The sequence below is a fragment of the Sinocyclocheilus rhinocerous genome, unplaced genomic scaffold (assembly GCF_001515625.1).
Source record: "Sinocyclocheilus rhinocerous isolate Xijiao unplaced genomic scaffold, SAMN03320098_v1.1 scaffold2559, whole genome shotgun sequence".
In the NCBI taxonomy this organism is placed as follows: Eukaryota; Metazoa; Chordata; class Actinopteri; order Cypriniformes; family Cyprinidae; genus Sinocyclocheilus; species Sinocyclocheilus rhinocerous.
Window position 1 is genome coordinate 143,096 of NW_015658761.1, and position 15,015 is coordinate 158,110.

Genomic DNA, 15,015 nt, shown 5'->3' on the forward strand with positions numbered 1-15,015 from the left:
AATGCACCAAAATTAATGTATAGTACTTTTATGTTTTTACTTTACCAAACTGAACACTAATCACCCAAATGATGACTTGAAACAAAATGTCACATTAAAAAAAATAAATCTATTCAAAACATTATTAATTATGAATAACAAATATTTACATGTCCGCATAAAGCTTTACAAAAAACACACATTAATCAATGGCAAGGGATTATGGGTAGCCAGATTATTTGAGCCTCTTCACCAAACTTGACATTGTAAGTTTTTGCTGTTTAATATTATAAGACGTTGCTCACACTAAATTTCCTAAAAGTTGATTTTATGTAATGTCAACTGTTTTCTACATAGTTCAACCTTTAAAACAGATTTCATCTGACAAAATAAATGTTGGATTGTTTTACATAGTATCTGTCTATCTTCTATCTTATTTTTTATTTTATTTTTTTAACTGTTCAAGAAATGTCACCAATATTCCTACTGTAGGATTAAGTTGCTAACCAACAATACAACAGGCTGATTTACAAAAAACAGCCATGTACAGATAGACAGAGTCATAGGCAAACTCCAAACACTATCATATTCATATCAATACTATTTTAGTATCATTGATGTACTATTATAGTTTTTGCTAATATTTTTAATTAGATTTTAGATTTATATTTTCATTTCATTTCTTAAAGTATTAGCAATTATGTTGTTGTTGTTTTTTGTGCCATTTTTATTATTTTTAAGTGCCGCCTAATATAGTTTGTGTTTTAGTTTATTTACTTTTATTCAACTTTTATATTTTTATACATTTATATTTTATTTCAGTTAATGTAATTTTTATTTCAAGTAATCATATTTCATCATATTTAGTGTTTTACCTGTATGAGGTTATTGTGTGTGTGTGTGTGTGTGTGCTGGGATATTTGAATTACCAGAGATGGCACAGTGCAAAGGTGAAATCTATGAGTCATTTAACATTTTCCATAGATGTTCAGAGGCTGAATGGATTAACATTACACAGGAAATGAAACTGACAGGCTGAAAAAAGAACCATAAGATCACTCACAAATGATCACAGGTTACGATGCATCTGTAACGGAAATGCACTGTCACTCTATTGCTCTCATATACAGACTTTTGATATTAACGTCAAAACTTTAGTGTAGCACATAATGAACAATCATCATTGGTTTCATAGTGCAACGATTAGGTCGCTGACTGAGCAGTATTCACAAGTGAAAAGTAGCAGCGGCTGCTGTTTGTGTGTGTTGAGTCTGGATGAGAGATCCCAGATAAAGGTTCATTGTGATGAAAAGAAGCCTGCAGGTCATTCACCTACCCAATAAAGAGCAGCAGATGCACACAATTACTCTCGCTATGACGCAGTACGTGTGCATGTCTGTATATTTCCTCCAAAGACCCCTCAACAAATCACATGCAGGCGGCGGTGCACAAAGACACCTCCCTCCCTCCAGCAACGCACACCATCCAACAAGTGACCCCTGCATCACACACACCTGCACTGGACATACACTCGTGCACTGAAGAAGAGAATGCATCCTAAGGTAAGACGAACTTTAAAAGTAACGCGTAAGACATTTCATCTATATATATAATACACTTATAAGGCAATAATTGTATTCATTTACCACTTTCATCCAATGCCATGATCGAGAAACTGATTAAGGACTACAAATTGTTTTATGATGGCAGACAAATGTGTTTTATGATGAAGTTTCTTGTCTCATTATTAAATATTACAGAGCTTTGTTTCAAAAAACATGATTGGTAGTTTCCAAAATACTAATAGTTTAATGGATAAAAGTTAAAACCACACAGAACACCCTCTTTTTAAGAAGTGTTTGAATTTTGGGAACACTAAATGGTGGTGGGGAGGTTAAGTGATAGCTGGATAAGAGAATAGGGAGTTAACTAACTGTAGACTGTAGAGTCCAGCATGTCGCACACATGCAATATTGACACAGGTGTTGACTTGTGGATCAGCTCTTATTGTATGTGCGTATGACATGACGGGACAGGAACAGAGTGGAAATACGAACACAATTCGCATCAGATTGTTTAGGAACTGAAGACCAAAACATGATTCAACAACCTGAATTCATTCTGTCAACAAAAGTTTTTTTCTGAGTCATGTGTTTGCCAGTGCTAAATTTACTTGATCAAAAATGCAGTAAAAACTGTAATATTGTGAAATATTATTACAGTTTTAAACAAATGTTTTCTATTTTAATTCAAAATGTAATTTATTGCTGTGATCAAAGCTGAATTTTCAGCATCATTACTCCAGTCTTCAGTATCACATGATCTTTCAGAAATCATTCTATTTTGCTGCTCAAGAAACATTTCTTATTATTTGTCTTGTTGCTTAATATTTTTTTGGAATTTTTTCTTCAGGATTCTTTGATGAATATAAAGTTAAAAAGAACAGCATGTGTTGGAAATGGAAATGTTTTGTAACAATGTAAAAGTCTTTACTGTCACTTTTGATCAATTGAATGCATCCTTGCTGAAAGTATTAAATGTCTTAAAATAACATTAAATATACACATTTCTTTTAAAAAAATCCAGAATGACCCCAAATGTTTGAACAATAGTGTAAATGAATACAATGTTAGCATCAGCATTCATTGCAACATGACTTAAGCATAACACATTACCTTTGAGTTATGTACACAAGACAGAAATTCGTGACCATTCAAAAACACAAAATGCTGCCCATTTTCACAAACTAAATTGATAAGACATTGACTGTCAAAGATAAAAGGAGCGTTCTGAAACACTCATGCGCCCTACAGCAGCTGTAATCATATTGTTGAAACTCAATCACAGAGCACGTAATTCCTGCCCTGGAACAAAGAGCTCATCTAGAACAAACCTGTCCTCAAGGCCTTTTACACATCCCAGAAGACTGTATAGAGACCTGAGTACTGTTACAATGACTACATTTTGGGTCCCTACTGGATAATTGTTGGATGTCAGTTAGATCAGTAAGTTCTCTTTTTAGGCCACCTCTGATCAAATATGAACATCCAAGTATTTTTTTTTTAAATTATAATGTCATCATAATGTCATTTTTTAATACATATAATATATTTTTGGGTTCAGATAAATCATGGTGCTGCAAGATGCTTATCGTCCCTTGACCTGCCCTTTTCAAATGTGTGGATGGACTCAAAATATTAAAAACACCATATATATAATTTTTTTGTACTTTTGATGTACTTCCAGAAGTTAATATGCATATTTTGCAGTCCAGTTCAAACATGTTTTAAAACAAGAGGTAATGTAACCTTGTAATGTGTGTTCGTTTAGAATAGACTTCCATTTTCTTTGGGAAATTTTTGACCAGATCATTTTTGACCAGGAAAAGATAAGTACTGTTAATACTCTTGGTACCAGGCTTGTGTACATTAACAACTAAACCTCAAACTAACAACTCACGATCTAACATCTAAACAATAAATGCAATCTACAGTAACTGCTCCATGTAAAAAAATGTCCATCTCTGTGTCAAATCTGAATCGAAAAAAACAAACAAACAAACATTTAAAGCAGATTACAATAGGTTTTTACATTATTATTATAAATATATGAATCAAATTTGTACGTACACTCTAAAAAATGCTGGGTTAAATATAACCCAGCGCTGGGTTAAAAAGGGAAAACCCAGCTATTGGGTTGTTTTATTCCATCTCTGTGTCAAATTTGAATCGAAAAAAAACAAACAAACAAACATTTAAAGCAGATTACAATAGGTTTTTACATTATTATTATAAATATATGAATCAAATTTGTACGTACACTCTAAAAAATGCTGGGTTAAATATAACCCAGCAGTTGAACCCAACCGCTGGGTCAAAACAACCCAACCGCTGGGTCAAAACAACCCAACCGCTGGGTCAAAACAACCCAATAGCTGTCCCTTTTTAACCCAGCGCTGGGTTATATTTAACCCAGCATCTTTTAGAGTGTATTGGTACATTTTCTAAGATTTAGGCCCTCAGTCATACTCTGTGATAGGATACAATGGAGTTAAATGCCTCCAGAATCCAAAATCCAAAATTTGGATCTGTCTCATTTTTGAAGTTTGCATAATTGATTCTATTATTTTCCTTGAAATACTGTGAAGCTTCTTTGTATCAAGCACTATGTAAATAAAGGTGACTTTACGTGACTTAAATTATTATACAATATATGAGATATGTATCATGGTTTTCACAAAACATATTAAGCAGCCCAACTGTTTTCAACGCTGATAATAATATTAAACGTTTCTTAAGCAGCGAATCAGCATAGTAGAATGATTTCTAAAGGATCATGTGACACTGGAGTCTTTAGACATGTTGTACCTGTTGTAGTCTACAAATACTCCATGTAGTCTCTCAATTAATATGAGATTATCAAAACCGAGTCTATAAGCCTTAACAAACGTGAAAATACATACTGTGCTAATCTGACTGTGTCCAGTGACAGAGGTAGATCATGGCTATGCTGAACCCTATGGACTGGATCAGCGAGAGCAGGGGCTCTCCTCGTCTGGTGCTTGTCATTGTGTGTGTGGCTCTGCTGCTGGATAACATGCTGCTAACAGTTGTGGGTAAGTAAACAGCTATGCTAAACAAATAATATGTTTTTTCACTAGATGTTGGAACATGGATGCAAGGATTTGCTGCCATTTAGACAATAAATGTAGCCCACATACACACACTGGCTACTTTATTAGGTTCACCTTGCTAGTACTTTTGCCTTCAGAACTGCCTTAATTCTTTGTGGCATGGATTCAACAAGGTGCTGGAAACATTGCTCAGAGATTCTGGTCTATATTGACATGATAGCATCACGCAGTTGCTGCAGATTTGTGGGCCGATCATCCATGATACGAATCTCCCGTTCCACCACATCCCAAAGCTGCTCTATTGGATTGAGATCTGGTGACTGTGGAGGCCATTTGAGTTTAGTCTACTCATTGGCATGTTCAAGAAACCAGTTTGAGATGATTTGAGCTTATCCTCCTGGAAGTAGCCATCACAAGATGGGCACACTGTGGTCATGAAGGGATGGACTTGGTCAGCAACAATACTCAGCTAGGCTGTGACAATTAAACGATGCTCAGTTGGTAATAAGGGGCCCAAAGTGTGCCAATAAAATGTCCCCCACACCATTACACCACCATCAGCAGCCTGAGCCGCTGATACCAGGCAGGATGGATCCATGCTTTCATGTCGTTTATGCCCAATTCTGACCCTATTACGAATGTCACAGCAGAAATCAAGACTCATCAGACCAAGCAACCCTTTTTCTGATCTTCTTTTTGATTGAGACTGTGTGAATTGTTGCCTCAGTTTCCTGTTCTCAGCTGACAGGAGTGGCACCCAGTGTGTCTTCTGCTTCTGTAGCCCGTATTTTGTGTGTTCAAAGATGTCTTCTGCAAACCTCAGTTTTAATGAGTGATTATTTGAGTTACTGTTGCCTTTCTCATGTCGTTTATGCCAAATTCTGACCCTATTACAAATGTCACAGCAGAAATCAAGACTCATCAGACCAAGTAACCCTTTTTCTGATCTTCTTTTTGATTGAGGCTGTGTGAATTGATGCCTCAGTTTCCTGTTCTCAGCTGACAGGAGTGGCACCCAGTGTGTCTTCTGCTTCTGTAGCCCGTATTTTGTGTGTTCAAAGATGTCTTCTGCAAACCTCAGTTTTAATGAGTGATTATTTGAGTTACTGTTGCCTTTCTATAAGCTCAGAACCAGTCTAGCCATTTTCCTCTGACCTCTGGCATCAACAAGGCATTTTCACCCACAGAACTGCCGCTCGCTGGATATTTTCTCTTTTTCTGACTATTCTCTGTAAACCCTAGAGATAGATGTGCATGAAAATCTCTGTAGATTAGCAGTTTCTAAAATACAGCCCGTCTGGCACCAACAACCATGCCACGTTTAAAGTCACTTAAATCACCTTTCTTTTTTCGTTTGAACTTCAGCAGATCATCTTGACCATGTCTACATGCCTAAGTGCATTGAGTTGATTAGCTAATTAGATATTTGCGTTAACGAGCAGTTGTACCTAATAAAGTGGCCGGCGAGTGTATGTATAAGTACCTGTTTGTAATGGGTGTAGCTAATCAAGCCATACTTGTTGATTATAATAAGGTATCCACATACTTTTGGCTATGTGCATCATTGGTTTCCTTTTGAGTCTATTCTGTATAGGCAAAAACATAATACAGAAATCAAAACATAAGAGGGTAGGTACAGCAGGATGAGTGTATGCAGGACAAGTGACTCTGCTCTCATAGTTCCCATGACATTTACCTGCTTGCATCTGTTCTGACCTCTGTCGCATGCAGTCCGCAGCTGGCAGAGGGGAAGGGAAATTCGCAAACACACACACACACACACACACACACACACAGGTACCGGCTCTAACTCTTCCCATCCTCATGTCACCTCTCATTCTCCTCAGTTCCCATCATCCCAACCTTCCTGTATGCCATAGAGCACCAGACACAAGAGCTCCCGTCTGCTGTCCCTTCTGAGGCTCAGCCCACCTACATCTCCATCTTCTCCCTGTACGACAACAACACCTACACCATCAGCACTGCTAATCTCACCATCTCCTCCGGCGCTAATGGAAGTTCAGGGCTCAACAGCAGTTCTGCTGAGCGACACGGGTGTAAAGAGGACAGTGAGTTTTTGGAAGAGGAGAATGTGAGGGTAGGGCTGCTGTTTGCCTCCAAAGCATTGGTGCAGCTCATGGTCAACCCGTTTGTGGGTCCGCTGACTAACAGGTACATACACACTTTGAGCAGATCATCTAAAATGACTGTTATTATGCTCAAGTTAATACATAATGAAAATAGAGGATTGAATGAATTCATTCAGCTGTCTGATGCGTGCCTTTTTTATAGGATTGGATATCACATACCGATGTTTGCTGGGTTTGTCATCATGTTTGTCTCCACAATAAGTAAGTCACGTTATACAGTGTAAATCATAAATAGTGGCTGGTTGTGCAGTGGTTCTCAGGGCCGGGATCATTGCTCAGTTTGCTAATGTTTTATGATGTGTGTCATCTGAACTGTTTTATTATGACTATTAAAGTCTGCATGAAATTGAAATTCATCCAGTCCATTTTCTAAATGCATATTATTGATCTTTTTGTGAACAGGGGTTAACAAGTTAGTTCACTCAAAAAATGAAAATTCTGTCATCATTTACTCACCCTGTACATTTCATTCTGCTTAACATAAAATATTTGAAGAATGTAGGTAACCAAACATTTTCTGGTCCCCACTGACTTCCGTAGTATTTTTTTTTTCCATAGTATTTTTAACTATCGAAGTCAATGAACTGTTTTGTTACCAACATTCTTCAAAATATCTTCTTTTGTATTCAGCAGAAGAAAACAACATGAAGGTGAGTAAATGATGGCAGAATTTTCATTTTTGGGTGAAACTTTACTCATGACAATGTGTTAATGTACAGTATATTAAACTACATATTGTACCAAAGATAAAAATGGTCAAATTGTGTACTCTTCAGTTAGCATGCTAGTGCTAGCTGGTTAAAATATGATAATCATGCATATTAATGTGCTGTGTTTTTGATGAAGTAATTGAGGACATGATTCTGAATGAGGACAGGATGTTGGTTCTCAGATGTTTTTGCTTGAGGACCCAAATTTTACACTGAAAATCAAGTGGTGACTCAGTGTTTATCATGTTAAACGTTAACAAAATATAATTAAATATCTAGCGTAGCGTTAGTTCTGGCAGGTCACGTTAGTCAATCTCACATCAGCTGACTCTCAGCTGATCCCCATCAACCTATGGGAATACGACACCTATCTAAGCAGTCATATATAAGGTCCCGCAGTAGTATCAGCAGTTTTCGCATTGCTCAATAGCTAATTACCCTCCTCCATCCCCAACTCCTCCTCTGTCAGTCAGGATTCAGCCTTCTGATTCTCCTTTGAATCAGACTCATTCTAAAATGTGTACATAACATTATTGAACTTTAACGATATCTGCAATACATTTATGTTGGTTCTGTTCTGTTTACCCTGGGGGGGTTATCGCTGCTCTCCCTGCTCTCATCCATGCTAGGCTGCATGGATGCGCAGGGAGTTCTTGCCCAGAACAGAACCATACCGCCAATCCAAACTGTATGCTAATTGTCAATCATCTTTGACGATAGTGGTCCTGACAGAAGTTGACTTTTGAATATGAACATTATTGTGTAGGATTAACTACGTTGGAACAACAAGATGAGAATTATTGCTCATAAAGTTGTTTGAAGACACTACTGTGAGCCACCGAGTTTTTCCAAGATATTTTTGTTTGTTGATGTGTTCTATATGCTTTCACTTTATTTGGCTAGAAATGAAACTACAAATGAAATGAGGTAGACTCTGACTTTGAATGCTTTCTCTGCAGTGTTTGCCTTCTCAGGGACATACGCGCTGCTGTTTTTCGCCCGCTCATTGCAGGGAATTGGATCATCGTTTTCCTCTGTGGCAGGTATATGTGTGATTTAGCATGCTTGACATAATGAACCGAATATTGGATGTGTAAGTTTGAAAAAAAAAATGTGTGTATAATATACATTACAATTTTGGGATATTATTTTTTTATGTTAGTAAAAACAGTCTACAATTCATTATTACAATTAAGCTGTTTTCTATTTTAATATACTTTAAAATGTAATTTATTCCTGTGATGCATAACTGAATTTCCAGCATCATTACTCCAGTCTTCAGTGTCACATGATCCTGACATGATGACTTGCTGCTCAAGAAACATTTCTGATTATTATCAATGTTAAAAACAGTTGAGCTGCTTTTGTTTTTGTGCAAACTGTGATACCTTTTTCAGGATTCTTTGACCAATAAAAAGTTTTAAAAAACAGCATTTATTGTAACATTATAAATGTCTTTACTGTCACCTTTGATTAATTAAATGCATCCTTGATTAATAAAAGTATTAATTTCTCTCGAAAAACCTTACTGACCCCAAACTTTTTAGCTGTGGTGTATATATGATAAAAACGACTGTGTAATTCTGTAGGTCTGGGAATGTTAGCAAGCGTGTACACAGATGATAATGAGAGAGGAATTGCCATGGGAATCGCACTGGGAGGACTTGCCATGGGAGTGCTCAGTAAGTTAATATAGTACTATATAGTACTACAATGTAAAGTAACATCAACAACTGGAAATCACCAGCAATACCTAAATGAAATGAACCAAATGTGTGCCACAAATGACAATTTTAACACTGCAAAATGTACTCTTTTCAGTTGGAGCGCCATTCGGCAGCGTTATGTATGAGTTTGTTAGTAAAAGTTCTCCCTTCCTCGTCCTTGCCTTCTTGGCTATATTTGATGGAGGTAAGATATTAGTATTTGCCCTTTTAAATTCATTGAGTAACATTTCACTACAGTGATTCATCAAATTGTTTTCAATACCCAATTTCAACACCAGCCCTCCAGCTCTGCATCCTTCAGCCCTCAAAAATATCTCCAGGGGTGAGTAGTGTTCATTTAATAAAATGCGAGTTATGAAAGTTCATAAAAGATAAGAAAAGCTTGCGTTAGTGTCACTATGAGGAGCCCGAGTGATTGTTATGTGTCTTCTGTTCAGAGCGTGGAAGGAACACCATTACTCACCCTGCTGAAGGATCCCTACATACTCATTAGTGCAGGTGTGTGTGTAAATCAAATCAAATCAAATACATCCTCAAATACTGCCCACAGTTAAACCAGTTTGAAAAGTTGTCGTGGAGGTGTAGTAGCTGTTTCTGTAATTACACGTATGCCTCCATATAATCACGGCCGAATGTTTTGATGTGAACAGCTAAAACGATTTGTAAATGAAGCGGATGAGCAGCTGTGCTGAGTGAATGATGAGTAAGATTATGGTTCCTGTATATAATTACAGGGTCGTTGTGCTTTGCAAACATGGGGGTGGCTATTTTAGAGCCCACTCTTCCCATCTGGATGATGCAAACAATGTGCTCGCCAAAATGGCAGCTTGGTAAGGAACTCTATTATTCCAAGTCATTAAAATGTGATTGAAACAAATTCACTTCCTGCTTATTTAAGTAATTTTATTTAATTCCTGTTTGTTTCCTCTCTCACAGAAATGTAATGTTAAAGTAGTTAGCACTTAAAAGAATTCAGAACCATTTTGTCATTAGATACCTCCTCAGGGAGGACTAAGTGAAACATGTGGCTTCTTGAGAAGATCTGTGGTTTTTCTGTATACTTCAGTCAACTGATATTGAGTTGGAAGAAGCCAGTTAAGAGGTTCCTGATGGTTCTTCAGACCCTGTTAAACATTATGACTGTGATCTTTTCTATGGTTCTGTTGACTGAGCTGATCATGGCCACTGGTATTGCAGGTATGGCTTTCCTACCAGCCAGTGTTTCGTACCTCATTGGGACCAATCTGTTTGGCATACTTGCCAATAAAATGGGAAGGTAATACATTTTCTAGCATGTCCCAAAATAAAAGAATTTAAAAGCACATGTACAAAAGTTGTGTCTACAGAGACAAGAGCTGCATCATTTAGAAATGCTTCTCTGATTTAGGTGGTTGTGTTCCATGATCGGCATGTTTATAGTCGGCATCAGTCTGCTCTGTGTGAGTATCACAAACTCTCTTAAAATCATGTTGCATTGCAAATTACAACTTGGCTCATGCTTTCTTGAACTATGTACAAAACAAATACAATACGGTTCAAAATCTGTAAATTTATTTTTTTAGAGAAATTAATCATTTTATTTATCAAGGATGCATTAAATTGATCAAAAGTGACAGTAAAGACACTTATAACGTTACAAAAGATTTATATTTCAAATAAATGCAGTTCTTTTGAACTTTCTATTCATTAAAGAATCCTGACAATGAATCATGGTTTTCACAAAAATATTTAAAATATATATATATATATTTTTTATAATGATAATGACAAATGCATCAAATCAGCATATTAGAATGATTTCTGAAGATTATGTGACACTGAAGACTGGAGCAATGATGCTGAAAATTCAGCTTTGCATCACAGGAATAAATTACATTTTAAAATACATTAAAATAGAAAACAGTTTTTTAAAATTGTAATAATATTTCACAATATTGCTGTTTTTACTGTATTTTTTTATCAAATAACTGCAGCCTTGGTGAGCATTAGAAACTTCTTTCAAAAACTTAATAAACCTTACCAACCCCAAACTTTTAATCAGTAGAGTATAAAGGACTGTGGAGATTGTAACATTATGTGAATTTGTTGTAGGTTCCTTTTGCCAAAGACATCTATGGGCTTATTGGTCCCAATGGAGGACTGGGATTTGCTATTGGTGAATATTATTCAATTATTTATCATGCAATATTAAAAGGAAAGATCCCCTCAAAATGAAAATTCTTTCATCATTTACTCACCCTCATGCTGTTTCCAAACCTGTATGAGTTTCTTAAAAAAAATCTCTCAGACCCTTTTGCCTTTCATTGTATAAGCAAAATCTAAATAATAATAATAAAAAATCTTCTGTTGTGTTCCACAGAAGAACAAAAGAGTAAACAGACAGAATTTTCATTTTGGAGTGAACTATGCCTTTAAGGTGCATAACTCCAGTACACTGTATGACATATGCAACTCTCCTTTAATTATTTGTGCTTTTAGGAATGGTTGATTCATCTATGATGGCTATAATGGGTTACCTAGTGGATATCCGGCATATGTCTGTCTACGGAAGCGTGTATGCTATTGCTGATGTGGCACTCTGCATGGGATTTGCTGTTGGTAATTGCTCTTATTGCAGTTGTATTGGAATACATTTTTACTATTAGACATGTTTTGTACAATTCAGTCTTAAAATGTCACAATTTAAATCTATTTTCTGGTCAAAACTTAATGTTTGCTCACCCTAAGAGCTCCAGGCAGGAGCCAAACTGACTCTTCCTTCTTGGTGCGTTCCTGCTGCAGGTCCATCAACTGGAGGGGCCATAGTAAGAGCCATAGGCTTCCCCAATCTGATGGTGATCATCGGCATTATCAACATCCTGTATGCACCCCTTTGCTTCTTCCTCAAAAATCCTGCTGTTCGGGAGGAGAATTTGGTGAGAAACACCAATGTGACTGAATGCATGTCTTTATCAGTAGTATGTTTACAAATGCTTTGTAATGACGCCTGACACTTGTTTCTCAAGGCTATAATAAATCAGGAGTGTCCAATGCATGTGAAGAGCTACAATACACAGCGCGGGTACAGAGAATTCCCTCTGAGTGATGAAAGCGAGGAGGACACTGAAGAGTGATGCACACATATAAAGGAACTTGCCAACAAATCATCAGGACCTACGAGCAGCCCTGATTCAAACATTTTAAAATGATTAATATTGCAACTTTCCCTATCCTTCACTATGATCACATTTTTGTGTACAAGTGGTTAGTGTGACGTAATGTTTTTGTACTTGTATGCTTGTAAAGTGTTGTTTATCCTGTCCCTTGTCATGTCAGTGGGTTTGAATTAAATAAACAGGCCTAATTTGTCAACTTGATTTGATCGTTTTCATTGTGATGTGTCAAACCCTGTAGGACTTGTGCATGTGAAGGTAGGATCGTGCATCAGTATTGAAGAAAAAATCCATTGTGAGTGGGATTCCAACTTCTTTTGTGCCTCCTGTGACACACCGTTAATTTCCTTTTGATATGCATCAAATATTATTGAATGTAATGATTTTGATTTCCAGGGTAGAAGATTAGTTTCTACAGACAAAGGGAAGGGCATGTGATGGATGATTTAATTGATATAGCTTCAAGTTCAATAACTAATTTGAAACATAATTTAACTTAATAACCAGTTTAATTGAAACCTGTATGCCATATATTTAAGTTTATTTATAATATAATGTCAAATAATACATTACAGTTAAAATAATAACCAAGTACTTTACATGTGCTTCAGTATAATGGTCAATACTTCTTTAAAGCAAGACAAAAGATTATTAAAACATAAAATTTTTACATTTATATAAAAGTAAAACTTTTAATTTGTCATTATTGTAAAGTGCACTTTTGCGTTAAGTGTGTGAAAGAGTCATGAAAGTCTAAATATTATATAGTTTTTTTTTTTTTAACAAATGTACTTTGGACTTTGTAACATCCATTACAATAAATGGGTCAATGATGTATAAGGATTTTCGACAGACCAATTTTAAAATACAAAAAAATAATATCTATTGCAATTGTTCAAACATTAAGAACGTTGTGTACACATAAATTCAAATAAAAAATTTAAATTAAGTGATTTTTACCATTTTTTTCTAGATGAATTGACCGTAGCCTTAAAAATTGTCATTTGGTGCGACCGTGATTTATATTAAAATGAATTAATTTGCTTAACATTTTTTTTTTTACAAGTTCTCAGTGTTTAGAAACAATTTGCATTTCTTTTGAGTTGTTGTAAATTATGTCATATTTTTGTTCTATAATTTCAGAGTTGCCTTCTTAAATGTACTTAACAGACTTATTTTTCCTGTAAATCGCATAAAACTGATAAAAATGTTTTAAAAATACCATTCACTTAAGCGTAGGCTACTGTATCAGTGATTCATATTTCAGCCACATGAGATATTTTATTTTTAATTTAATACAGCTATTGCTTTTATTGGTCGCACCACACGATGAGTGGTCGCTCCAAATGACACAAAGACTTTATATTGTTAAAAATCTATTTAAAGAGATCAATAAACAATACATTTCATACAAAAAATTGATTTAAACCATATTTTGTTAAACTTTCACAGAATTTTCATGACCAAACATTTTATAAACTTTTTTAAAAAATCACATAGCAAACATAAGCGCACCATTTCATTTAACTTGACAATGGAGACAATGGAATAAATACATTTTGATTTCATTTTGATCAGAACCTATAATGATGTAATCATGCCTCATCACAAACAGTTTTATTTAACCCCACTTTTGTGGCCTTATTGTGAACAAGCATTTAATTAAACCTGACAATCATCATGCTGCTGATTTGGAATGTCTGTGTGAAAGTGCGGCACGTGCCGTTAACTGGGGCAAGTTCAAGCTCAAACCGGTGCACAACGTTTTGCTACGGTTTCTGGGTTGAACGACATGTTTCCTGGAAACCTGTTCACGCACCACCGTTTCCGTTTAAAAAACGTTTTGCACCGTTTTGTTGGGGCTGAACGCAGCCCTGTTATTTCTGAACTGACTCGCATGGAGTTTGATTGACAGGTGATCTGACCAATCAGTGCAGCACATAATCATGACTTGTAAGAGATATGAAGCACAGGGGCAGGCAATGCAGAATAAGATGAGGGAGATTAGGGTGCAGGAGATCACTTTACGGGTTACTGAGCACAGTAAACAGGACAGAGTAGAATACTGGTGACATTTTTAAGAGAAGCAGCAGTTTTAAACAGGATTTGAAGGAAAATTAGAGCATGATGTGCGTGTGTGTGTTTATGTGTGGTGACTATGTGAGTGGGTATATAAGAGTTAGCTGGGAAAAGAGGCAACAGATCAAGTTTTATTTCAACCTTTTATCTGATCCACATTCCGGAGCAGAAGGGGGCGGTAATGTACCTATAAGCTGGATGCCAACCGCTGGTAAACTAAAAAGAAGAAGAAGAAGAAGAAGAAGATGAAGAAGAAGAAGTCAAGTTTCTGTGGAAATATGTTATGGTTGCACAGCGCCCTGTCTAAATAAGAAGTATGTACAGTATTTATAGGTAAATCATTCCCATATACGCTGTTTTTTAGTACACAGAGTAAAACTGGATCATTGAAATGATTCCTTAAACACAGGCTAGAGCTGTCAATGCCGTGTTATAGGAATCCGCGGTCTCTGGAGCCGCTGTTAATACTGTTGTCTTGTGATCTTTGTATTTATCTACGGTCTACGGTTGTTTTAAAGCACCGCGATGGACGTGGCGAACTTTCTTCAGGAGATGAGAATCGGAGATGCAGCTGGTTCGTGCTCC

The 15,015-nt window shown here is 36.2% G+C and overlaps 1 protein-coding gene across 2 annotated transcripts; it reads left to right on the forward strand.

Annotated features, from left to right (window-relative positions):
• The first annotated feature begins 1,497 nt into the window (after positions 1 to 1,497).
• LOC107722997 (chromaffin granule amine transporter-like) lies at positions 1,498 to 12,532 on the forward strand. 2 transcript variants are annotated; one of them, XM_016531496.1, is made up of 16 exons: positions 1,498 to 1,541; positions 4,465 to 4,594; positions 6,460 to 6,784; positions 6,905 to 6,963; positions 8,432 to 8,515; positions 9,062 to 9,154; positions 9,294 to 9,383; positions 9,478 to 9,521; positions 9,637 to 9,697; positions 9,934 to 10,029; positions 10,397 to 10,475; positions 10,587 to 10,638; positions 11,291 to 11,354; positions 11,678 to 11,797; positions 11,981 to 12,114; positions 12,205 to 12,532. In XM_016531496.1, the coding sequence occupies exons 2-16, from the start codon at positions 4,480 to 4,482 to the stop codon at positions 12,310 to 12,312; spliced, it is 1,524 nt and encodes a 507-aa protein (XP_016386982.1). In that variant the 5' UTR covers positions 1,498 to 1,541; positions 4,465 to 4,479; the 3' UTR covers positions 12,313 to 12,532. The 2 variants fall into 2 exon arrangements, with proteins under 2 accessions (XP_016386982.1, XP_016386984.1); XM_016531498.1 differs by lacking the exon at positions 1,498 to 1,541 and having other exon boundaries at positions 4,398 to 4,594.
• The last annotated feature ends 2,483 nt before the right edge of the window (positions 12,533 to 15,015 follow it).

Bases quoted from the DNA above. Each gene is read 5' to 3' on its own strand.
- LOC107722997 (XM_016531496.1), top strand. From the start codon at position 4,480: ATGGCTATGCTGAACCCTATGGACTGGATCAGCGAGAGCAGGGGCTCT. The intron at 10,030-10,396 runs GTAAGGAACTCT...CTGGTATTGCAG, and splicing joins CTCGCCAAAATGGCAGCTTG to GTATGGCTTTCCTACCAGCC. The intron at 10,476-10,586 runs GTAATACATTTT...TCTCTGATTTAG, and splicing joins CTTGCCAATAAAATGGGAAG to GTGGTTGTGTTCCATGATCG.